The sequence below is a fragment of the Anas acuta genome, chromosome 2 (assembly GCF_963932015.1).
Source record: "Anas acuta chromosome 2, bAnaAcu1.1, whole genome shotgun sequence".
Classification (NCBI taxonomy): domain Eukaryota; kingdom Metazoa; phylum Chordata; class Aves; order Anseriformes; family Anatidae; genus Anas; species Anas acuta.
This window is the reverse complement of record NC_088980.1, coordinates 146,153,384-146,177,961: the sequence shown is the minus strand read 5'-3', so window position 1 is coordinate 146,177,961 and position 24,578 is coordinate 146,153,384. Positions and strand designations below refer to the sequence as shown.

General features: G+C 44.5%; 1 protein-coding gene across 1 annotated transcript; it reads left to right on the top strand.

Moving 5' to 3' along the window:
• Positions 1-124: 124 nt before the first annotated feature.
• DERL1 (derlin 1) lies at positions 125-16,216 on the top strand. Its single transcript, XM_068672587.1, has 8 exons — positions 125-426; positions 1,926-2,037; positions 5,134-5,198; positions 7,341-7,367; positions 9,624-9,719; positions 10,383-10,435; positions 11,596-11,706; positions 13,529-16,216. Exons 1-8 carry the CDS (start codon positions 274-276, stop codon positions 13,665-13,667), a joined length of 756 nt encoding a protein of 251 aa, XP_068528688.1. The 5' UTR covers positions 125-273; the 3' UTR covers positions 13,668-16,216.
• Positions 16,217-24,578: the final 8,362 nt, after the last annotated feature.

The window sequence follows — 24,578 nt, the reverse complement described above, 5'->3', positions numbered from 1 at the left end:
CCGATGATAGGATGGGATGGAACAGTCCCCGCCTGGCAGCCGCAGGGGGTGCTGGGAGATGTAGTTTTCGCCCCGCGGGGTGGCGGAGCCCGCCCGTCACCTGGCAACGGGCTCCGGAGCGGGGCGGGGCCGGAAGCGGCGGCAGCGGGGCCGAATTCGGCGGCGCCACGTCTGGGCTCGGGGCCTCCCCCCGGCTCCTTCCTCCCTCCCTCACCTCCTCCGCCGCTCCCCGCCCGTCCCTTCCCTTCACCTGAGGGAGGCCTCGGCGGCGCCATGTCGGACTTAGGCGACTGGTTCCGGAGCATCCCGCTCATCACCCGCTACTGGTTCGCCGGCTCCATCGCGGTGCCGCTGGTCGGCAAGCTGGGCCTCGTCAGCCCCGTCTACCTCTTCCTGTGGCCCGACGCCTTCATCAACCGCTTCCAGGTACGGGCCGCACTACAGCTCCCGGCGTGCCTCGCGCCGCTCCCCCCATAGAAAGCAAAGGGGTGCGGCGCGCAAGGCACGCTGGGAGTTGTAGTGCGCGGCGGCGGGGCGGGGGGCTGCGAGCCGGGGCTTGGCCCCTCTGTGAGGGCGAAACCCCCCGGGACAGCCCCGGGCGCCCACCCGGCCCTTCCCCGGCCTGAGGGGGGGCTGAGCCCTCCTGCACCGGCCTGTGCTGGGGCCGGCCCCCGCCCTGCAGCCCCCAAGGTGACACGGGCTGGGTCTGCACGGCCCCTGCGAGGCAGGCACGGGGGCGAGGTTTCGCTTTTTGGAGTTTTTTCACCTCTCATCCTCGTGTTTTCGTGCTCAAAATCATAAAAAGCGCGGCGGTAGCTGCAGGTGACGTGCTTGGCCCCTGTTATGCTGCGGTGGGTGAGGAGGCAGGCACGCAGCTGCCCCCAGAGTGAGCTGGGTCTGGGGATGTCAGGGTAAATTTTATGCATAAAAAGTGCTTTTTGTGGCCCTTAGCGCTTTATGTTCATGTTCTGAACGTAAAAGGACGTGTTTGGGGATTGGCAGCCTGGGTATGGCTGACGTAAGTTGGCTGCTGAAGTCCTGGAGCTTCAGAATAACGTCGGTCCTCTGTGTTAGAAGCGTTGAGGCTGCTCACAAGGCAGACGCGGTCTTTTCTTCTCCTGTTAGGAGGTCACAGGTTCATTTTTTTGGTATGCAGGTGTTTGAGTGGATTGCCCCCTGGTTGAACTGAAAATGAAAGTGAAGGAAGCGAAGATCGCCCCTCCTTTAGGTTTAGATGTGCTCATTGCATCACTAGCAAAACAGACTGAGCAAACAACAACAACGAAAAAAACCTTGCTGTCTGTTTGCTTCATGTATTTTCCCCAAAATGTAATAGCTTAAGCGACTGTGTTTTCTGTAGTTCTGTTGATCCTTCTGGAACTATGATGCTCAGGAGCCTAAAGAGCTATTTGGAAATGTTGCCCATTCAATATTGAGCTCATTCTTAAGTGGCCAGAGGTTTTCTATCCTGGCTACGTGCTGCCGTTCTCTGTGCATAATACCGATGGCTGAGAGACTCTACAGCAGGAAGGAAAAAGCTCAGAGTAGCTTGTGCTGTCTGAAAGCATACTCTGAAGGCTGCTTGTGAGATCCTGCCTCAAACAGGTTAGTGAGGGTTCCGTACAGATGCCTTTAAAACAGGCCAACATCCTTGCAAGCAGACCTCTTTTGCACCACGATAAAGACTCAGTACTGTGAAGATGTGATGGAAGTGCTCCTGAAGGTTGGGTGACTTCAGTTGTAGTCTTAACAGCTTTGCTTATCAGATTAAAAACCAACTGCAGAGGCTGTTGACGCAGTAGTAGTTGCTTTTCCTTTTTTTTTTGGTTTTGCAATTAATTGGTAGCAAGGCAGAACAAAAAAAGCTGTGCATATGAATGCATTCTGCAATGTATAAATGTGTCCTTCTCTTTTCCTCTGGACAGATCTGGCGGCCGATAACTGCAACTTTCTTCTTCCCAGTGGGACCCGGGACAGGTTTTCTCTACTTGGTGAATTTGTATTTCCTGTACCAATATTCATCACGATTAGAAACAGGTACGTTGCCCGTGAAGGTGTGTGCATGTGGGAAACTCTGCCCGGAGTTGATAGAGACCAAGCATTGCCAAACAGCTTCTGTTGGGATTGATGATGGGACTGTGGCAGGTTTGGATAGAACTGGGAGAAAGATGGCTCATCTCTGTGCCCGCTTCTCTCAGTCAAAGGGAAAACTGCTCTAAAAACTGATTTTGTTTCGCTGCCTCTTTGCCTGTGGCCCAGAGCTTGTTCATTTAGGATCTGAACGTGGTATTTCCTTTCAATGGGAAGGCGTGGTGCTTCTAATCATTGATTTCAGGAAACGAGGGAGAGAGGCAAGAAGACAGCTTTACTTCTTTTTTCTTGTGTCTTATGTCCTTTAACATTAAGGTATGGTAGAGCACGTGTAATTTGTAACCGTTTCGGCTTTTCCTTTTATTTTGAAAGCAATGGGGCTTACTTGTATTGTTCTGTAGCATATGTTGCATTGAGAGAGACCTTTGTACAAATGAAGCGTACCCTTTAGTCAAATAGGAATGTGAAAATATTTAGGATCTCGTGGGTTTTCTATCTCTAAAAAGATATTGTTGTTATGAGGTAGCTTCACGTGGGACTTCTTTGCATCACAGAGTTCATTAAATCTAGCAAAAAGTATTTCAAATCAAGTGAATTTAGGAAGCCAAACTGAAAAAAATGAAAAAAATGAAAGCATTTATGAACATAATTCCAGTTTAGTTTGAATGGAGCCTTAGACCTGATGGTATAAGTGGAAATGGAGGAAATTTGGGAACCCGTGTGGGTGGAGAAGAGGTCCGCAGTCGACCTGTCATCCAGAGGGCATTGTGGGATCCATTTTTGAAGTCAAGTAACAGGGAAACGGAGGAGGGTGCCCATTGCATTTGTGTGTTTCTCAATGAAAGCACGCGGCAGTTCAGTTGCTAAAACCAGCTCCTCCTTCTCTTTAAGCCTTTTGGTGTAAAAGGTTATGAACACATGCTACATGAAATAAGAGTTCTTGATCAATATATGCAAATCATAAGACATCACTGCTTATACTAAAAAAAATAGTGTAGTTATCTCTGCTATGGCAGGTGGCTCATGGAAGGAAGTCAGGCCTTTCAGCAGTGAATTTACATCCCTGCCACATACATCTGGATTTTGAAGCTGAGAAGTCAGCTGTGTTGTTGTGTGAGGCAATGCAGTTCACCTGCAAGATCAAGATTAATTTTTCTTAGTGTAACCGAAGTTCTGGATTAGCTCAGTGCTTCCTTTCTGCAAAAAACTTCTCGGATCCTTTGTGCTTCTGCAAGTGGGAAGTTGCTGTGTGTAAGTTGCTGATACGTTTAAAGGTTGAAATCAGCATAGACCTGCCTCCTTCTATCAGTGAAACTGAGGAGGTGAAATTACAGTTTTCGGGGTTGTACACGGCTTTGAGCATGCACTAGTGTTGCGTGCTAACTTCAAATTTATTAAGGGAAGAGCTTCAGTTGTTTAAAAACCACCACAGCCATATGGCTTTATACTGTGGTTGTGTTTTGCTAACGAGCTGATTTCCAGCTACCTGAGGAGAATGGGATTGACGTGGTTTTGCTTTGTTTCTGGTGGTGAAGAATGTAACAAATGCCACCAGGGAGATGGCAGTGGGAATATTCATTGTTGCCAGCAGTATGAATGAGGAGATTCTGAGGCTGCAGCTCCTCAACAGGTGCTGGATTTCTCCCGGGCCCTGCTGAATGCAGTGGGCTCCTCAGTCCTGTGCTGAGCTTCTTGGGAGCCTGTAGCTCAGTTTTCTTAAATATGAATTGGAAATACATCTTAAATTGTCTTGCTAGTTACTCATCTTCTAAATAATGAGATATTATTAAAAACTTTTATTTCCTTTATTTCTTCATGTTCTGGAGGAATTCATCTGCTTGGAGGTTCTGCAGTGTTAGTCAGCTTCCTTTCTATTTGTTTCATTAGTATGGCAACAATAAGGAGAAAACTCCAATTGATGGAGTTCTCCAGCTTTAAAACTTTCCAGAAGACTTCTTCAAAGTGTTTTTGTTTTTTCCTGTCATGTAAGTTGCGTGGCTAAACTTAAATAATAAACTTAAAACAAGGTTGCCATTTTAGTGTTTTTACACAGGCTGAGTCACTCCAATTATTTAAAAAAAAAAATGCTAAAAATGGGTATTTTTAATTTAGATTCTTGAGGACCTGTAAAATAGTTGTAGGAAGCCACATTGTGCTAATATTACAGTGTCCTTTCTGGGTGTTTTGATGTTTATTATCAAGTAAATCAGCTTGTGTGTGGTGTTTTGGGTCTGTTTCAGCAGAATTCTTGGTCTTTCCTTGCCTGCGTGAGGTTATATGGAAGTTGATAGGAATCTTGCTCAAATGTTGAGGTCTGTGCCACGGATTGCAAGATTGAGAGCTTGTAATTTTCATGCTCACAAGGCGTTGGGGGGTTGTTTTTTAACCCTTCTCTCTGCCAGGTCATAAACTGAAGAGGGCATCAAAAGATAATTTCATTTTCTGTGACCTGCAGGAAATACTATTTATTTTTTTTTCCACGGTCCTGGAAAAAGCTGACATGTTTTAAACAGGCAATCAGACAAGCTGGTCAGGTTGGATGAAGGAACAGAATGCATGGCACGTTTATACTCTGCCACATACATTAACTTCCCTGGAGTGTAAAAACTCACATCTCTTGAGCCTGACCAGATGATGCAAAAAGGATGCAATTTGCCTAAGTAAGGAGCAGCTTTCATGTGACTTGATCAACTTTGCGTCTCTGCTTTTGCTCTGTATGTACACTTTTTTATTGTGTGCTTCTGACTGGCAACTTCTCCAATTTGAAGTCTTGTGAAGTAAAAACTAGTTATTTCCAGAGTTAGCATGTTGTTTGTTTGTATGTTGTTTTTTTTTTAGTAGAGCTGTTGTGTGTGCACTTAATGCAATAGGTCTTAAATTTTGGTCTTGAAGGTTGTTATAAAGCTTTTTAAACTTAAAAAATAAAAATAATAAACCACTGGCAGTAGTTAGCGTATGAAGTTTTCTTAGACTTCTGAAGATGAAGTCTTAATTTTTTAACCAAGATACCACACCTGTCCTAACAATTCTTTTTATTTCCAGGGGCTTTTGATGGAAGGCCAGCAGATTACATGTTCATGCTCCTGTTCAACTGGATCTGCATTGTTGTATCCTTCTGTTTATCATATTATGAAGCTTTTAGAATATTTTGGCTCTAATATTTCTATCTGAAATATGTCGAAAGACCAAGTTTTAGCAACTAACAGTTTTACAATGTAGTAAATGTTTACAGGTAAACTTTTGTCTTCCTGGAAACATAGTGAGTGGCTTGCAGGGACAACAGTAATACGTGTGCTAACACAGGTTTGTTGTTTGTGGAGTGGAGTTGTGCTTCGTAAAGCTTCACTCGTGCTGCAAGAGCTTCTGTAGTGCTCACTGTATTACTTCCAGTAGCCATTGCTGTGGCTTACAGCGTGTGTTAGGAGTGAACTTAGTGTGCTTAAGCTGCCACGTGCAAGCAGGTCTGATCTCTGCTGTTCCCTCAGTTGGGAATTTGGGGTTACCTCATAACCTCAGCCCTTACCTGCTGGGTACAAGTCAGCTAAGGCTGTGAAAGCAGTGCTGAGACGTCTGCACCGAGCCAACTTCCTGAGTCTCCTTAGGTTTCAAACACAAAACTGGGAGTTGTTGGGTTTTGTGGAGCCCAACACAGGAAAGTGCAAAGTCCTTCCTCTGGGGAGGAGCAGCCCCATGTACCAGGACGGGTTGGGGACTCTCTGCCTGCAAAGCTCTGCAGAAAAGGCCACGGCACTCCTGGAGGGCAGCAAATTAACCAGGAGCCAGCAACGTGCCCTTGTGGCAAAGGTGGCCAACAGCCTCCTGGGCTGCGTTGCCAGCAGGTTGAGGGAGGTGGTGGCTCCTCTCTGCCCAGCTCTGGTACAGGAGAAGCACGGACAGACTGGAGTGAGTCCGGCGAAGGACCGTAAGGATGGCTGAGGAGCTGGAACATTGTACGAGGAGAGTCTGAGGGAACTGGGAATGCAGCACAGGAGAAGAGAAGGCTCAGGGGGTTCATAAATGTGGATAGCTACCTAATGGGGAAGGATTAAAGGAGGAGCCAGACTTCTCTGGTCCTCAGAAAAACCGAGGGGCAACAGACACAAAATAAAACACAGGCAATTCCATTTAAATACAAGAAAGAACCTTTTTACTGTGGCACTGGTCACAGACAGGTGAAGGCTGCCCAGAGAGGGTGTGGAATCTCCATCCCTGGAGGCGTTCCTGTTCTGTTTGTGCCACTCCTGGCCTCCTTGCAGCAATTTGCAGTGGCACAACTGGTAGTAAAAAGGGAGCAATGATAGCATGAACCAGATACAGCCGGGCAAGCTACTGTGTAGAAATGCTGCTGCCTTTATCAATAGAGTAACCATCTCTGGTTACATTCCACTGCATGGAGAGGGAATTGTTATTCCTGCTAGTCCTGTTGAGCCGCAGCTGTACTGGGAAAGCAACCTGTGTTTAGTTGTGTTGTTAAGAAACCCATCAGCCTCGTTGTGGTTGCAGGCTGCTGGCTGTGAGCTATGAGAGGAGTCTGATTGTGTCTTGACGTTCAAAGTGGTCATTTGAAAGCTTCCAGGTGCTTGTTGCATAGATGATGTAAGGGGCGAGCTGGATGCCTGAGCTGGGAAGGAGCTCGGTGCCATTGTACGTGCGTTCATGAACTGTTGAAAACATTCTGATCATAGCAAAATTCTTCAGTAATTGTTTCTGCCCAGCAGTTTCTACAGCAAGCAAACTGTCTGAGTTCCAAGGCAGGAAAGTGATGTTAAAAATGTCTTTAAGAAATTATTCATTTTCTGTGACCTAGTGGCAATACTAGATATTTTTGTCTGATTTGGTATTTCTTTTGTTACAAAGGCATTTTAGTCTTTATAATACAAACAAAGCACCAAAAACTAGTGGAAGAAATGACCTGCTGTTATGAAAGGACTGGCTGAGTTTGTAGCTGGCCAGTTTCATCGTGGAGGGAGGCCAGCGCATCTGCCAGCTGCTGGGGTAATGGCTTGAGGTGATAGTTCGTGTACATCAATCACTTCTCAGTAGCCTTTCAAGCTAAGTGTGCAAGTCTGTAGATCACTGGAAGTTTTTCATTTTTCCTGTGCCTGACTTAATACTTCCCAAGAACATTGTTTTCATTGTAAGCGTTAAAATTAAAGACCTTCCCATTTATGTTCAGTGTGTGTGTAGCTTCTTTTTCTCCTTCAAGTCTGTCAGGTTTTGCTGCTTTTTCCTTAAAGGCAAAATGACAGATAACTGGCTTGGCCATGGACATGCAGGTAAGTGCAGTGCAGATTTTTAAAAATAAGTCTTCAGCTATTTAATGAGGGTCTCAGACTATTTAATGGCTTTTTAGCCAGCATTATCTACATAAACACAGAGCATACTTCAGGTAGGTTGGTTTAGTTTATGTCAAAAGGGACTGGCTTTGTGTGTAGTGTTTCTTTTTGAGCTTGAGTAGTTTGGGTTAACCTCAGCTGCCATCACAAGCTCGTTTCTGAATCTTCCATCCATAACCTAGTTAGGGAGTCAAGGAGCGAGAAGCAGCTTTCACAGTCAGGAAGTTTCTGTCTGTGACTGATGTGGACCCAAGATTTCATCCATGTACTGTTTCCTCTAATGAATGTGGATCTGCATTCTTACTTTTTTTTTTTTTTTTAAAAGCTAAAAATGGTTCCTGGGTTCGTTAGTCTTCTCAAATTCAGTCCTTCTACTTGCTGACAGAAGCTCTTTTTGTGAAAAGTACAGCTTCAGATTCCTATCAGAACTGTGAAGTGCAAAATCCTCACAAGAATGATTAAATAGCAGTCTGAAGAAGGAGTTTCAATGAGGGAGCTCTTATCTGCCCAGATGTTAAGGGGGGTGGAAATAAAGGAAGCATTTCTTGAATACAGCAGAGTATCAGATACAACTGCGTGCCTTCAGCCTGCCTCTGCTGTTCCATCCTCATCTTATTTCTGTCCCCATCACCCAAAGCCTGCACTAATATCTCCAATACTCTGTGCAAGATTATCTTAGTATTTATGAGATCATTTATCGGGCTCCTCTGGTAGACAGAAATAATGATTATGCATCTGCAGTCGGGATTGAATTCTGTGAAGGGATGTCCATAATTTTGCAGTTCATTCTCTTTTGCTGTGGGGAAGACTCCACCAAATTGTTCCAAAAAAGGCTGATGTCATGCTGTTTGAATTTTAGACTCTGTTGATTTGTATCTTTTTAAAAATAAAGCTATTTTTTTTTAAGTCTGCACACAAGATACTGCTTAAAAGAGGGCCAAATTGTTTGGTATAGATATGTATTTTTGTTAGAATTAGGGTTTTTGCTTGTGTAGAATGAATGACTTGAAAAGTGAGATGATAGAGTAGGACATCTGGGCCTCCTATGTCAAATACTTGAGAAACATTTGTTTTTCATTGAAATAAAAATAATTTTAATCAAGAATTTAAGGTACTTGTGTGAAGAGTCAGACTCAGGCTGGTGAAACTTCAGGCTCGGGGAAGGCCGGGTTGGCTCTGGTATGCCAGCTTTACAGTGGAGCCTGTGAATTAGTGCCACCCTTGAAGGGATGAGTTTTATCCTCTCTTCCAGTCACCCCAGCTGGTTTGTGGTGTGACGCCTGGTTACGGCAGTGCTGGTAGCACACTCTTTTTGGTTCAGAAATCAGCAGCAGGTACCTAAAAATAGCCCTTTCTGTCTATTTCACCAAAATACTCCAATCAGCTGAAGTAGAGCTGCAGTAGGGGGCAGTATTAGGAACAGGCTCCTCTCCCAGCATGGAGCAGGGGGTGACCTGAAGCTCTTGGAAGAGCTTTGCCTAATCAGGTTGTGATGCTTTGCAGTGACACCTCTGATACACTGCCTTAGCCCCAGATGAGGATGTGTTGGGGTTACTACCTTGGACTGTAAACAGAAACAATCATGGCACAAACATTGCTGATTGTTGTAGGTGTGCTACCCAGCAGCTGGGAGCACTGGAATTGGCCACGGCTGCTGTTCTGCGTGGTGCAGGTTGCTTTGGAGCCTTTTGCTTTGGTCTTGTCCTGCTGTAGCTACACGGCTTCAAAGCCTGAGACTCCTTTGGTGTGTCTCCACTGCTCTGTGCTGAAGCATAGACCTGTGTGTGTTAAAACTGAGAAGTTAACATCTGGTCGTATATTCAGGACATAGGTATTTTTAACATGTGTTTAATCATTTTATACCTATATCATGAATTGCACCACCTATTTTGGTTTCCGTGTTCATCTCAGCTATCATACTGTAGCCTAACGGGGCACTGTCTTCATTAACAAAGTGTTTCCCAGCACAGCAAAAGAGAATGACCAAGGAGGTTCTCTTGTTTAGCTTCCTGATCTTGTGAGCAGAACCACGAGGTGTGGTGGCAGAGATTCTGGGGCAATCTTTAAAGACTTCGCTGATGTATCATTCTTTTAAACCATTTTTGAACCTTCTAGCCCTTGCTGCTTAAGTTTCTCAGACTTCTGTGAACGTTATGGTAACTTTTTGCCTCTTTTCTTTTGTTTTTAATATTACAGTTGCTGATGATTCCACTCATCATGTCAGTACTTTACGTATGGGCCCAGCTGAACAGAGACATGATTGTATCGTTTTGGTTTGGAACAAGATTTAAGGTAAATCAAAAAGGTCGTTGGAAAGATTTTTGCCTGGAAGATGCATGTGAAGGGATTGAGGGACAAATTATAAGTATTTTCTCCCATTAAAGATGTCCCACGCTCTCATAAAACTATACACTTGTTTAGAAGCAGCAGAGACAAGTCTCTTGGTCTTCCATATGGTGTCACTCAGTGTGGCTTTGCTGAAAAGATATCCTGACTACTGAAATTCACTTGTCTGAAAAAAAAGAAATTCTGATAAAACATTAATCTGGCTAAAAGCTGAATAGCAGTAACTAAATGCTGTTTTTTTAAATTGCGCTTTCCTATGCAGCTTGGTCAGTTTTTGCCAGGTGTTGTAGTAAAAACTCTTTTGATTGTTGTTTCCAGGCCTTTTCAAAGTCAGAAATGTTAGGACTTTGTTTCAGATGTAAGCTTGGCATGAAACATAGACTGCAAAAGGCACACATACTTAAAATATTTAAGTCAGTATTTGTCTAAGCATGTTAGTGATTACTCAGTTTAGAGTATTCTACCTTATTAGTTAGAATCTACTTAATATATTAGGATTTGTGTGATGCTGAAATGTTGAGATTCTCACCATACATACTAGTGCAGTGGAGTTTGAGCAGGTTTAAGTAGTAATCCACTTGAATTTACATTTTTTGCATTCTTTTTCAGGCCTGTTACCTTCCATGGGTTATCCTGGGATTCAACTACATCATTGGTGGATCGTACGTATTAACAGATGTGACCGATTTGAAGTTACAAAGGCTTTTGCAGCTGTTTCTTATTGATGAATTTTGCAGCAATATTAAAATAAGAGGCTTAAAGTCGTATAATTGGACTGATCCTTCTCAGTGTCATATGGTGATTATGATATATGCAAAGAGGGAGATGTGGATGTGAGAACTAGAGAGAGTAGGTGAGGAGAAAGTAATAAGAATTTGACTTGTGTTCTAGTAGATCCATGCGTTAGGCCTTTTCCTTGCTAAAAGCATGATGCCCAGTGAAGAAAGATTTCATCCCATGTGATGAGCCATTATTACTGGTTGTAGAAACAACTTAGCTTGCCTCTGATAAGTGTTGTTCGTTCCATCAGAATCTCCTTCAGCGTGATGCTTTTATCGGCTTGTGAAACAAGGGAAATGGCAATAACAAGCCTGTGGGGTGCCATATTAGCACTTTCTCTATCTGTTGGTGGGTCCTGCATTTCTTTAAGTGCTCTGATGCAGAAATCCCCTCTTTGTGCTCAGCCTTTCCCACCAGTGCCCTGTATTGACAGGGGCCTCTTGGTGACGCTGTAGCACAGCTGGTGACAGTGGCAAGCGATGTGCTGGGTTTATAAAAGGAGGAGATACGAATACAGCAAAACCAAATTCCCTTTTCCTGGCTGTGCCTCCCACTGACTCATCCGTCACTCGAGAAAACTGCTTGCTGTTAGATACCTGCTGTTTCTATGCATGACAGCAAATACTCAAGGGCCTCCATTCAGCAGTGCTCTTGCACAATTGGGAACAAAACAGTACAGCGGGAGACAGGTTGTCCAGCGAAAACAGCCGTAACTTCTCAAGCTCTGCAGACTATTATTTCAGACACTAATAGCTATACGGTCTAATTCCCTGAGGTAAACAAGCATTTAATTGCATTTTCAGTACAGTCTGCAGAGATGGCTTGGAAGGGAGGGTGGAACAGCCTGCTGATGTGTTGGCACTGCAAGCTGGCCCTTCTAAAGAAGTGGCTGCAAAATGCTGAGGAAAGGGGAATTTTCCGTGGCTCATGGCCCTGGCAGAGCCCGTGGCAGGTGAACAATAGTAGCTGGCAGAAGATGGTCACTCAGTTCTTTTGTGGAAGATGGCATGTGAAACTCCTCTTTTTTTCTTTTGTTTTGCAGAGTCATCAATGAGCTGATAGGAAATCTGGTTGGACACCTGTATTTCTTCTTAATGTTCAAATACCCGATGGATTTGGGAGGAAGGAATTTTCTGTCCACACCTCAGTTCTTGTAAGGTGGCTTTATGCTTTGTCTCACTGTGTATTTGGACCAATTTTTTGCGTAGTTTATAAGGACATATATTTGCTAGGATTGTAAGGTGTAAAATAATTTGTTAAACTTAGTCTGCTTCAGACTATGATAGTAATTGTGTTGCTGTGTATAGATTGAGCCCTCAAAAATGTTGAGTTTCTTGCAGATGGCCGGTGTTCTTTGTTACCACTACAGGTGGCTCGTGTCCTTTACCCACTGTTCAGAACAAGAGTAAAGGTTATACCTCTGATAGTGAATTAAACTATAGTAAAGTGACCTCCCTACCAATTATCAGAAAGAATCCATCACATTCTTTTTAAAATTTTCTCTTGTAAGTGATCTTTTATCTGTATGTCCGCGTATCATTGCAATAGCTACCAGTTTAGCAAGCTGTAACAGCAACAGAAGTCTGTTGCAGATTGAAGTGCCATAATACGAACTCAGCTCTGCGGTTGGTACAAGTCACCTTGACTGAGACTTCAGGTCTTGGATTCTGAAGTGCTTCCCTTGTAACTTAATCATTGTTTTTTGGCACTGAAATATTAAGATCAGAAGCTGAAGATTGTAGCTTCAGTTCCCCTTGTCCTCATCCCTTTTGGGTTGTAAATATTTTTTTTCTCCACCAAACCTTAGTTAGCAATTCAATTAATAGTTTGTCCTTTAAAAAGGTTAAAAGATGCAAAGTTGAATTGCCATTATATTTCCTCTTCAAGTTTTAACGAGAAGGGAAGCTTTCTGTTTGCAAGCCCTACTGCTAAAGCTGGTTTTCCTTAAAGACTAGAAGACAAATGTTGCTTTAAAATGTCTTTCAGGGTAATAACAGCTCTGAAACTACCATCAATCTTGTTGATTATATGCAATTCTCTTGATTCCTCATATGTGTATTTAATTTTTCTCTATATTTGAGAAGCAGGAATAGAAGTACTGAAAACACCTCTAGAGTGAAATAAATTCTGCTTCTGTACTGTAAAGTTTTATAAAAAAGGAAAAGCTGCTGTCATGAATTACAGATACATTTAGTATAACGAAGATTATACGGGATCATTTTTCTTCTATAAAGGAATCTGGTTTTTATGTTTGGGGCTCAGATTTTCTTGAAGAGATTCAGGAAGAGCTTTCCAGGGGCTCAGCGTAATTAACTATTTATTGTAGACCTGAAATGACTCTGCAGTGATAGCATCCCAGACATCCCACTGGTATCTGCAGAAGCTGTGTTTTAGATCCCTATGTTTAGCTGGTAGCCTAAGTTGGATGAGAAGGTTTTAAGCCCTGATTTGCACTGGGCAGGTCACTTGAACTTTGATTTCAGCAAAAACGCTGTGTGCTTGAGCCTGTTTCCCTTGGTCTCTGGTCCACAGTTCTGCAGGAAGGTTTATTTAGGGAGCAGTGAGATAATTGGATGCTGTGGTAGCAGGAGCTTTGTAACTATTGGAGAGAGATGCTCATAAGTAATTTGCTGTTTTTTTTATTACTTCTCCAGGAAAAGGAAGAGAAGTTAGGGGAATTAAGTTTATATCACAGCATTTGTTCTGAACAATGAGACTCCCTTATCATCCGTCTTTTCCCTTAGCTTGGATCATTGTTCATATAACCACATCCTAGGGATGTAAGTTCCCCAGGATTTCTACTTCTCAGTGTACTGGGGTCTTAAATTTGGAAAGAATCCTGTGGGGTACTGCTATCAAAAGCTAGCTTTAATGCAAAGTCTAGCAGCTGAAAGGAAGTCCATGGAAAAATTGTCTGGAAATTACCCCCAAGGTACAGCTATTTCTTAAACTTCTTTTCTTCTGGCTCGTCCTAGGTACCGCTGGCTGCCAAACAGGAGAGGAGGAGTGTCGGGCTTTGGTGTCCCACCTGCTAGCATGAGAAGAGCTGCAGAAGATCAGCAGGGTGGTGGAAGACACAACTGGGGCCAAGGTTTCCGGCTAGGTGACCAGTGAAAAACATCTGCCCTTGGAAAACAGCAACTCCTTGTTTTTAATTGCTTCTAGGACTGATCCTTCCTGGTGCAGAGCTTGCTAAAGAACTGAGCTCTCTGTAGTGCTGTTGGATATAACCGATTGGGAAGAATTTTTCTAGTGCAAGAGAAAATTACAAAGTCCAGAAGGGAAAAAATGTAGATCTTACTCCAGGTTGTCCAGTAGTATCCAATTTGATTCTGCCATTAAAAAAAAAAAGCTGCCTTTGTACAGTATTGTCTGTCTGTCACAACAGGCATCCATTTTGCCATCTCCTTCTGTGATGCGATGGAGCAAGCTAACCATGTTCTGTCCCACCTGGTAATTAAAAGCTTAAGCTGCAGAGTAGAAGTAAGAATCCGGTGTATGGCAGTTGGATCAAACTAACCCCAGTGTTTAGGAAGCTGACTTTTTCGTAGCTGTGCTGAAGTCCCAGGGTCTTTGGAAACATTACTTAAGCGATATTTCTGTGCCGTGTTCATAAAGTAAAGTACAAATGTTTTATTTCCATGATTAAGAGCAGTTTTTTCTTGCCATGCATCATTTGTCCAACCTGCTACAGCACGGGATGGGCAAGACTAAGGAAAAGAGGGCTTTCGTTTGATATGGCAATAACAGATACTCAGAACTGAAATGATAAATTCTTCATGTCATGTACAGGGCTTGCTCTACTTAAATTGAAGCTGTCTGGATTGTTTTCTTCCTGAGATCTTTGAATTCTTGGCTTCAAGGTTTCTGTTTTGATTGTAAAATTGGATAGCACAAATAGTAATTTACAGCTAGAAAATGTAACATATCATTGTGGTTAAAGGGTTCTGACTACAGCATTATGTTTATATTAACTGAATCTATGAATTTCTCTTAAAAGCTTTAAGACATCAAAGAATCAAAGCTGGAAATAAACTTTTCCAGGTTCAAGATAAAATAGAACAGATTTTTTTTTTACTACAGGACTCTCACTGGTGAATGAGAAACTATGTACACTATTTATTAGCATCTGTATTTTTCTTGTAAAGCTTTTTGACATGGAGAGGGAAATGATTCTGTGCAGGTTTCCTAGTACTGGGTTCCTGTGGGCAGAGCACAGGGCTGAGATCCAGGAAGCTTTAACGCTAGCTACTTACTGACTCACTGTATGAATTCGAGCAAACTTGTTACTTATCTCAGTTTTCCCAGTTATAAGGAGGACTCGTGCATGTCTCTTAGGATTCTTAAAAAAGAAAAAAAAAAGTAACCATCCCTCAACTTCCCTGGGTGGGAGCTGCTAGTGAAAATGGAAGGCTTAGGTTCATGTGATTGACACTTAAACTAAGTTGGAATATGGTTGCCCCTTTTTTTTTTTTATAGGAGGAAAAAGCACCGTCACTAGGATGAGATTCAAGTCTTTGAATTTCCCTTTTGCTTTTTGTCTTTCTTTTTACTGGGTGGGTAGGGCACAGCAGGCTGTTCTGCCCCAACATAGGTATCTCAGGTATTGATAAGTAGGTGAAGTGAATCTGGGCCAGAACGCTTTTATTACTCCTTTTTTTTTTTTTTTTTTTTCCTTCACTAAACGTGGCTAATGAAGGTTGATAAACTTGTAAATACTTCTTGATGTGAAACTGGGTGGAAAATCAGCAGTCAGACTGGAAGTCTTCAGCTGGCTTGCTTGCAAAATATGCATGCTCCATGTCATTGTTGCAGCTCCCTTTTGTTGATCTGGCTTGTGGACAAATGTGGAAAACTGGTAATGATCACAGTGAGTGCTTAGATTGTACAGGAGCGTGGAGTTGAGAGAGAACCTGCCATTTCTGTCCATTCAGTGATAAGTTTTGAAGATGTTCTCGTCTCCGTCTGTCTCTGTAGAAAATGGAGGGTGGAAAAGAGGACTTCAGTGTTGTAAATACTAACCTGTTGTTGACAGCACCTGCTACTTGATGGCCAACTCGAAAAGTTTCAGAACCATCAGTTTTAGAGGAGTCACGGTGCAACTGGTCTTTTTAGTCATAAAATATCACTGCCTCCACACCTGTATTACCTTGTCTTCATTTTGTCTTCGTTTTGAGTCAGGACCTAACTGCAAAGTGAAGATGCAGTAGCCTGTGACTCAGCTGAAACTCCGGTACGCTCACCTTGCACAGCTCCTTTGTTACAGAAGGAAGGCGCGAGTGGGAGGAAGCACGGCAAAAGTCCTTGTCCTGGCCATATGCGGTGTGCTGGGTCTTGCTTTGTTAGTGCATCCTCCCTCTATAAATTAAGAGGTAAAGGATTTGTGAGGAAAATTGGCTTCTGGTAAGTCCTGGTTTGCTTTGAGCCGCTTCAAGTCAATTTACATTGCTGTATGGAAGGTTCACTGTAGAATTCCATATTATAAATCCACTTTGTTCGTTTCTCACCTGTCATTTGACCTGAAGCACTATTTGTCCTCCAGCGTACACTGACAGCGGCAGTCTCTTGCTAAACGAGTACCTCCTTTCTTATTTTGTACAGATAATTTCCCTTTTTGTAATCACTTTTTGTTGGCAAAGTTTTAAATTAAAGTTTTAATCTGTTATTGTCTCCGTTTCGCTAAATCATAATGCAGCTTAGGAGAAGCCTTCCGATGTGCGTGTCTCCAGAGGGTGTCTGGCAGCTGCGTTGTGACACCAGCTGCTGTTGGTCAAAAGTACTCTCAGGACAGTGACCTGTTTTGGGGGGGAGTCTCATCTCCTCAGATGAGTTGCAAAATCATAAAGATGTGTTCTTTGTCTCTATTTATCACCGTAAGTTTTGACAGTCTGTCCTTCCTGGGTTATTATCCTGTTGCAGTTTTTGGGAGCCATAATCAACTACTCACAGTTTATTGTCCTCTGGGAGGAAATACCCATATATTCACATGAGTTTTGTGGGATTGATAGAGATCAGTTAATTTCCCAGTAGCTACCTTGGTATTCTGCAGCACCCTCTGTCCAGCCTGGTAGGCACAACTGCCAGAGTATTTGAGGGTCTGTTACCTCAGATGATTTGGAGACAAATTTAGCATCATCCGAAAGACTACTGGTCCTCGTCCTTCATCTGACTGCACTTTTTCTGCTTGTTACTATAGAGGTGCCAAAGAAGACCACGGACTCGGTACCTGAGGTGGTACGTGAATTTGTTGAGCTCTTTTGAGCTGGAAATTCTCGGTCCACACTAAATACACCAGATACAGCAAAGTGACAAATGCTTTTGATTTTGTTCAAGCTGCATAAGTGGTCAGTGGGAGAGCCAGGAAACTGACTCTCATATGAACTCAAATGTCTGGTTCTGGAACACTTCATCTTTCCTTCCGATCGCTCTGTCTTGTGAGCAGCTGCTCTCTGATAGCTTGGTAGTGTTGTGCAGCCGGTGTCTGACTGAGAAATGACCTGTTTGACCCATCTTGTCATCTGAGTGCCACCCGAGGAAAACTGAGGGGCTTTAACTTCCAGAGTAGCATATTTGCAATTTAGTGTAAGGTTGTTTTAATGTTTGTCTGTCTTTACCTTACCAGGGAGGCAGGCTACATTGCCTTGGTAAGTTAAGGGAGTGAGCTGAAGAGGTGCACCTTAATTTAGTCTCAAGCTTCTGATCTGACAGGTCACCTAATATCTTCACTTCTGCTCTTCATACTTAAAAGGTAGATGATTCATATTCTTCTCTGTGCTAGGATTAGGATGATTGATCAATTTGTACTTGCCATGGTATGACAGGGCACTAATTTTGGTGGAGATGCTCTTGGGGCTGTTGTTGCATGCAGTAGTAAACAGCTTTTGGTTTTGTGCATCCCTAGGTTCTTATTTTGCCATGGATAGTAACAATGTGACTCGAAATTCGGTATCAAGTCTATCATCGTGGTTTTATTAATGAAATTAATTATGTAAGATGTGCATATTAACCAGAAATACATCTAAAAGATGACAATGTGCTGTTTTCTTATTACTGAAAAGATGAAAGGTGACTTTCGTTTCAGAAAAGATTGAAAGATGACTTAATGTTTTTCCAGCACACTTTCTTTGGTGATGAAGGGAGTGCTGTTTGCAGCAGTGGCTCACCCCTTTATCACCTGGAACACGATGTAGGAAGAGTAAATATAATGTGAGCAGAACTTGGAGCTGCCATTAGACCTCAGATTAGCTCTTAAGGCCAAGTTTCTTTAGACCACCACCTGTGAGATGGTTGTCCTTTGTGATGGGGGTCCTGGAAACTGCAGGTAGCATTTGAGAACAAAAACACTGCAAGCTGTCATCTTGCATGGGAATGTTTGCATTCACTTAAAAGAAATGTGTTCAGTCCCTGAACTTGCTATGGATTAAAGGACAATGGGTAGATCCCTGTGATCAGTAGATCCCTGTATTAATGAGCATTGTAACCAGCGGTGTAAGGATGTTGCCTGCTCAGAGGTAAAGGAAAGGTAAATCTCTTCACCCTATGGTGTTCACATCACCTTACAGTGGTTAGTTAAAAGTAGAAAGCTTCTTTGTAGTCATGCTTCAGTCTGGTTTCAAGTTGTTTTTTTGGCTAGTTGTAGTTAACCCTAGCAGACCCCTCAGCTTATTTTAAAGTGAAAAAAACCTCACCTACTTCAACTGGAAGGGCTCTTTGGGAGCGGTTGTCTTCATTGAGACTTGACTGGCATCGCTCAGTGTTGGAGTCTAGCAGGTGATTAAGGAAAAAGTTCGTTTTGCACCCATGAGAGGGGAGAAGACTAGGGGACGGTTCTGCATTCCTAGTGGAAGCTTCCCAACAGGTCTGCTGCTCTTGTCGGGGTTGTTGTGATCTGCTTTTTAGTTTTCCTGTATGTTTTAGTGAGTACAGCATTGCTTCGTTCAGATCTTCCTTTCCCCTTGGTGATCTGAAACTGTTTTAAACTGAAAATGTTTTAGCGTAGCACTGGAGGAGGAGCAGGGATGGACTCAGCCTTCCTCCACCAAACCTGCACCCGCTCCCTGTGCTTTCTCCGAGCCCGGTTCTGCAGTGGCAGGGAAGAGCTCTCTCAGGAATCACCGGATCAATCACCAGCTCCACCTGCAAAATGTGAATCTGCATCAATTTACAGAGCCCGAGCAGGTTGTAACAGGAACTCTTCATCCATTGCCTGCTGTGACAGCCAGCGTATATGAAGAAGAGCTTCAAACCATTTTCAGAAGCTGTCTTGATACTTAAAATCACGGGCCCAGGAGCAATACTGATTTTACAGCGATTTATAATCTTCTCTTGCTTCTTCTGGTGCCTGTTGTGCAGGCAGTAAATGACCAGTCACTTTTTTTTTTTTGCCCTCTTCAGGGAAGAACCAGTTTAATACCTCTTCCCTTGCTCACGGTCATCTCTTTTTCAGCTGTCACTAACTCTGTCTCTCAGATGGTCTGATGAAGGTGAGTAGGACTCAGAAAAATTGTCCTCTAATTCTATATATGCTGTGGGAGCTTGCTCCTTCTTTTCCAGAAAAACTCGTGTCCTTTTTTTTTCCATCTCTGTTAACTGGGTGTCTAATGAATTCTCCGGACCTTCTCCTCGTTCCTGAGCCAGCCCTAGAAGCTGTGTGTAGGCAGAGATTTGGGATCCGAAGGGCTATGGCAATGGTATGATGGTGCCATTCTGCCCAAGTGGGAGGGGAAGCAATCAAACAAACCCAGCTCTGCCCACATCTTGCCTGGGCTGCCTGCCCCTACCCTGTGCCTGGCACCATGAGGGTTCACCAGGCTGTGGAGTCCTTGGATGGAGCCTTCGCAAGAGATGGGGTTTTGTGGTTCAGAAAGACATCCATTAAGGAAAAGTTTTTCCTCTAAGAATGCATTTTTCCTTGCACCCTTGCACTCACTCTGCCCTTTTAAACCATTTATTCTCTGTAATGTACTTGAGGCGGGGGATTGGAAGGATAAAGGAGCAAGAGAAATTGATAGGAGTTGATGCCTTTTAACTTCCCTGGGCAATGCGATAGGGGATTTTTTCCCCTTCAATTCTACTATCAGTAGAGTACGTGGTGTGGTGATGTGCTAGTAAATCCCTAAGAACTGCATCAGTCTGATTTCTTGGAAGCAGACAGGTACACTAGCCGTACAGCTGTGTTATTTGGTTGAGTAACTAAGTGGATGGGGGATGTTTTAGCTGGATGCAATCCCCGTGCTGCAGGATCTTAGCTCTGTGGCTGCCATTAGAGCACAGCTCACCGAGGCCAAATAATTGCTCCATAATTGAATGCCAATGCAAACAACATAAGCTAATGCGTTTCCTCCCCTATAGAAATGCTTTGTCCTCTAAATCCGCTCCTGCCAGTTCCTCAAAGTCATCCTCCAGCTTTTCATGTCCCCTTGTGCATCTTAAATTAGATCAATAACTTCCTGGGCTGGCTGTGGTGGAGTGGCTCGCTCCACAGAGCTGCTTTCTGAAGCCGAAAGCAATGCAATCCCGAGGAAATCCTGCTGAGTAAGGAGTGTTTCTGGTAATGTGTAATCGAGTCGTGATAAGAGCAGCTAATAAAGATAAGGTTCTCAACAAGCGGCACGGGACAATGAGCAGGGAAATGGAGAATGGAGAATGGAAAGCAGCGTGATTAATAATGACCCCTAGCTGCACTGCTCAAAAAGAGGAGAAAAAAAAAAAAAAAACACTAAATATCTTCAAGGGATGTGTGGGCATGTTGCTGACAGGGAAGGAAACTAGGAAGAACCTAGGAAAAAGGGGGGCAGGAAAGCAATTGTGTCCATGTAATTGCCAAGGTAACACCTCTGACCTCAGGGCAGGGTATCCAAGTCTTGATGCCTCCGCAGCTGGAAAGCCAGAGGGAATTCAGTTCCGTTTATCTGGGTTGTTTCTTTGTTTTTAACCAATGGAGAGGGGCTTATTCCTGCTAATTTGCTGGGGGAGCTTCTGTGGGGTAGGAGTGGGTAGGCACAGGGCTGGGGAGGAGCACCCTGCTGTGGAAGTGCCCTCAGGCATGAAGCAGGATGTCCTTCGTGTTGGTGGCCTTTCCCTCGGTGTTATTGCCACTGCCAAGGTCACTCGTGCTGGATCTCTACCTTGTTGTATTGCTACTATTTTATTATTATTTTTTCACTCAAGCTAAATTTGCCTGTGGGCCAAATCAGTAGGGCTGACACTTCCTCATTCAATGGTTATCTCGCCTATATCGCTTTGATTTTTCCCTCTTCCAGAGGTGTACCTTAAAATCTCAAGCTGTTGTCCAAATGAGGGCAGTTCTGTGGACTTGCATTTATTTCTGACAATGCCACTGTGTGTCAGGCTTCAGCTTTACTGCGTGTGTGCTGGAAAACAGCCATGGACTGGTACTGCAACCCCGCTAAAGAGCTGGTGAACACAGGTGAAATGGGAACAAGAAATAAGTGTATTGGTGTAATCTAGCTTTGAATAGCAGCGGCAGCAGATAGGATGTGGGCATAATTTCCCTCCCCAGTCCCTGTATATCTGTTTTGGAAACTGAGAGGTGATGGTTTTAAGAAGCGTGTAGTCTGGATCATATTTGAAGCATTAATCTAGTGTTGAACAAGCAGAAGTGCCAACAGAGAAATTGTTACTTGTGTATGGTAATTCAGGGAGAACGTAAATCCAGAAAAGTGCTGATCTGCCTTGCCCAAGAGTTTGTGTCTTGGCTTGTCGAGGTACCGATGGCTGTCGTTCAGGAGCAGCAAATTAAAATTGGTTCTGCAAGGCATGGGAAGTAGGGCAGATCTAGCTTTCATCGAGAAATGGATGGTGAAAGCCTGATAAGCTCTGAATAGCTCTTCTATTTAATCTTGTGCTTGTAACAGCTTTCATTTATTTATTTATTTATTTTTTTTTAAGCATGAACTAAGAACGTGAGTGCAGGTTGCTGAGGAGACATCAGTTTTGGCTCTACCACTTCTGAGAGCTCTAGGAGGAGGCTCGCCGTGTGTTGCTGCAAGAGTCTGCTAACGGGTCGGCAGGAGCTGTTGATGTAAAAACCGCCCCATGCCTGCATCCTTCAGTTCTTTTGCAACAGCGTAGGTAAATCAGCAGCTTTTGTCACGAAATTGGGATGAAGAGCAGACCTAGGAGCTGCAGTTCTGGCACGCTGAGGCCGCAGATGGCCATAAGCAGTGGCATTGGGAGAGGTGGGAATCACTCTTTTTCAAAGGGGTGTCAACACTACGGTGAAAATGCACACGCTGTGTGATTTTGCTTGTTGAAGGTCAGTGCGGCAGCATCTGCAGTTCTCCTGAACTGGTGGGTGGTGCTTTCACTGGGTGAAACCATTTTTCTCCTGCCAAGGGACACCTGGAAGTTGTTTGCGAGCAGAGGAGGAAAGCTTCAGCAACCTGTATGACTTCAGTTCCCCAGTCGCTTGTATAAAAAATCTCCTTCGAAATGAAAAACGTGAGCGAGAGACTCAAGGAAACAATTCAAAGCCCTGAAAGGCCAGGCATGCCATCAATAAGCCCGTTCTGCAACACGACTTGCCGCGGCGCAGCTGAGGACAAAGCACTGGAGCCATCCTTCAGTGCCACCGCCCCACCGCCTGCTCGCTTGGGGAGAGACGTGGTCCGGCTTTGTTTGGATGCTGGAATGCCCTTGAAAGCAAAACCCACAGAGAGAGTAGGTGGGCCACAGAGAAATTTGCATTCGTCACGACCCTGCCTGTGACGAGGTGCTGTCATCTGCCAGCGCTACGGGCTGCTGCCTAACGCAATTACACCGCCGCGCCTCCCGGCAGACGTGGGCGCTCGGGCCAGTTCCCTTCCCTCGGCCGACACAAAACTGGTGCTCCCCAGGTTCAAGCTTAGGCCAAGTGTGAAGAAAACAAAGCAAAAAGCTCAGCAGCCTCCTGTGATTTAGCCCGGCAAAACAACTCACACCAGGAAAAAAAATTCCCCATGCTCTTTGGGTGAGTGCTTATCGTTCCTGAAGCTGGCACGGCGGCGCAGAGCCGCACATGCTTCAGAAAGCAAAGTAATTAATTCTCCTTGCTCCCAGCCACAGCAGTCTCCGTTGTGCAATGCTGCACCACAACTGGGCATGGAGAAACTTTCTTTCCAATCAAAAGAAGCATTCTTTATTTTTTTTTTCTTTCTCTCTGACACAGCAGGGTTGGTCTTCCTTTTAATACTACTGGAGACAATGTCTGCCTTGCCTTTCTGTGACCTTCAGCATGTGGCTTCATGTTAAAATTTCCATCTTCTCCCCCCTCCCCCTTTCAAACACTGGCATTCATTAAAAAAAAAAAAAAAAAGATTAAAATTCCTTTTGTTTAAATCCCTGCTAGGGAGCCTTGCAGCACACTGCTGCTGAGGTGCTGGGACAGGGGTTGGCTGGGGCTTCTGGCTCTGGGCTGTTCACCTGGGCTCTGGCAGCAGCATGCAGCAAAAACCCCATAGGCTTGGGTGCTCCCTGCCCACGTTATTGCCTCCAGCTTTGGTTCAAGCCTGGTGGCAGCTGAAGCTGGGCTGGAGAAAAGGTTTGGAGCTGGGCTCCCCTAACTTGGAGTATATTCTCCATAGCTGTTGTGGTGCCAGGATCATCCTGGCATCCTCTCGCTGCTGCTGCTGCTCCAGGTGTGCCCCCTCTTAGCACTGCCCACCTTGCTCAATGCCTCTGTGCACTCTTTATTTCTGCATGTGTCACAAGTAAGAATGGCATCACCTGATTAAATATAGTGCTAATTTTAATTCCAGCAGGCCTCCGTGGTTTTCCAGAGCCAGTTTCCTTGCTCAACATCCTCTGGTCAGCTTGAGGTGGGCTTGGGGAAGCTGAACCTAAACCTCTGAGGGGCAAACGTGACCCATCAGGTGAGGCAGGAGGATGTGGATCACAGGTTGGAGCTGCAGCCAACTCCGGTGAAGGGAGATGTCCAGCTTGCCATCGTCTGTGTATGGAGAGGATGATTTTGTGCATTAAGAAGTTTCACAGACACCCCATTTACTTTGCCTGAGCCAGTTTGCTCTTGGTGTGGTTTTTACAGGACACTTAAATGAAGAGGACTGTAATACTTTAGAGCTACTGTTTTGGAGCAAGTCTGATGGCAGTAAAAACACGGAGAAAACCCCACTGTGGCTTTCTGCAGTCCAACTGGGTGTTCGGGGCTGATGATTCCCCCTCATCCCCATCATCGCTGAAGCTTGTGCCACCATTCCCTTTTCCTGCTGTACTATGAATATTTTCAGAATTACATTCAAGGCCTGTAGGCCCCACTTGTAGCTTTCCATTAGTTACCAATCAAATGACCACCAACGTGCTCCACTTCACTCATCTCCACAGCCTTAGGCCTCTTTTTCTTCAGGAGATTAAAAAAAGCTTCCTTTCCATCACTGGCGTACACTTTCCTTGCTATCCAGTTACCAAGCTGACTTCTGTAATATTGCTGTATGTGCCTTTGTAATTAATTCTGTCTCTCCCAGGTGATACTGTCTCTTTTTGGTACTTGTAGCCAGCAGGAGCAGGGAGGTGATTGTTCCCCCATACTGTGCTCTGGTGAGGCCGCCCCTTGAGTGCTGTGCTCAGCTTTGGGCCCCTGAGTCCCAGAAGGACATCGAGGCCCTGGAGTATGTCCAGAGCAGGGCTACGAAGCTGGGGAAGGGCCTGGGGCACAAGTCCTGTGAGGAGCGGCTGAGGGAGCTGGGGGTGGTTGGTGTGGGGAAGAGGAGGCTCAGGGGAGGCCTCATTGCTCTCTGCAACTGCCTGAAAGGAAGCTGTGGGGAGCTGGGGGTCGGCCTCAGTGATAGGAGCAGAGGGAAGGGCCTCAAGTTGTGCCGTGGAGGTTCAGGTTGGAAATGAGGAGACATTTCTGCTCAGAAAGAGCAGTCAGGCACTGGGACAGCCCCCCTGGAACAACTTGGCTGCAAGATGAGTTTTTTATATATAAGTAATGGCTTTGTGAAAAGCAATATAATTTAGGCTGCGGAGAGACTTACACGCTGAGATTTCTGCTCTGAAACTTTCCTC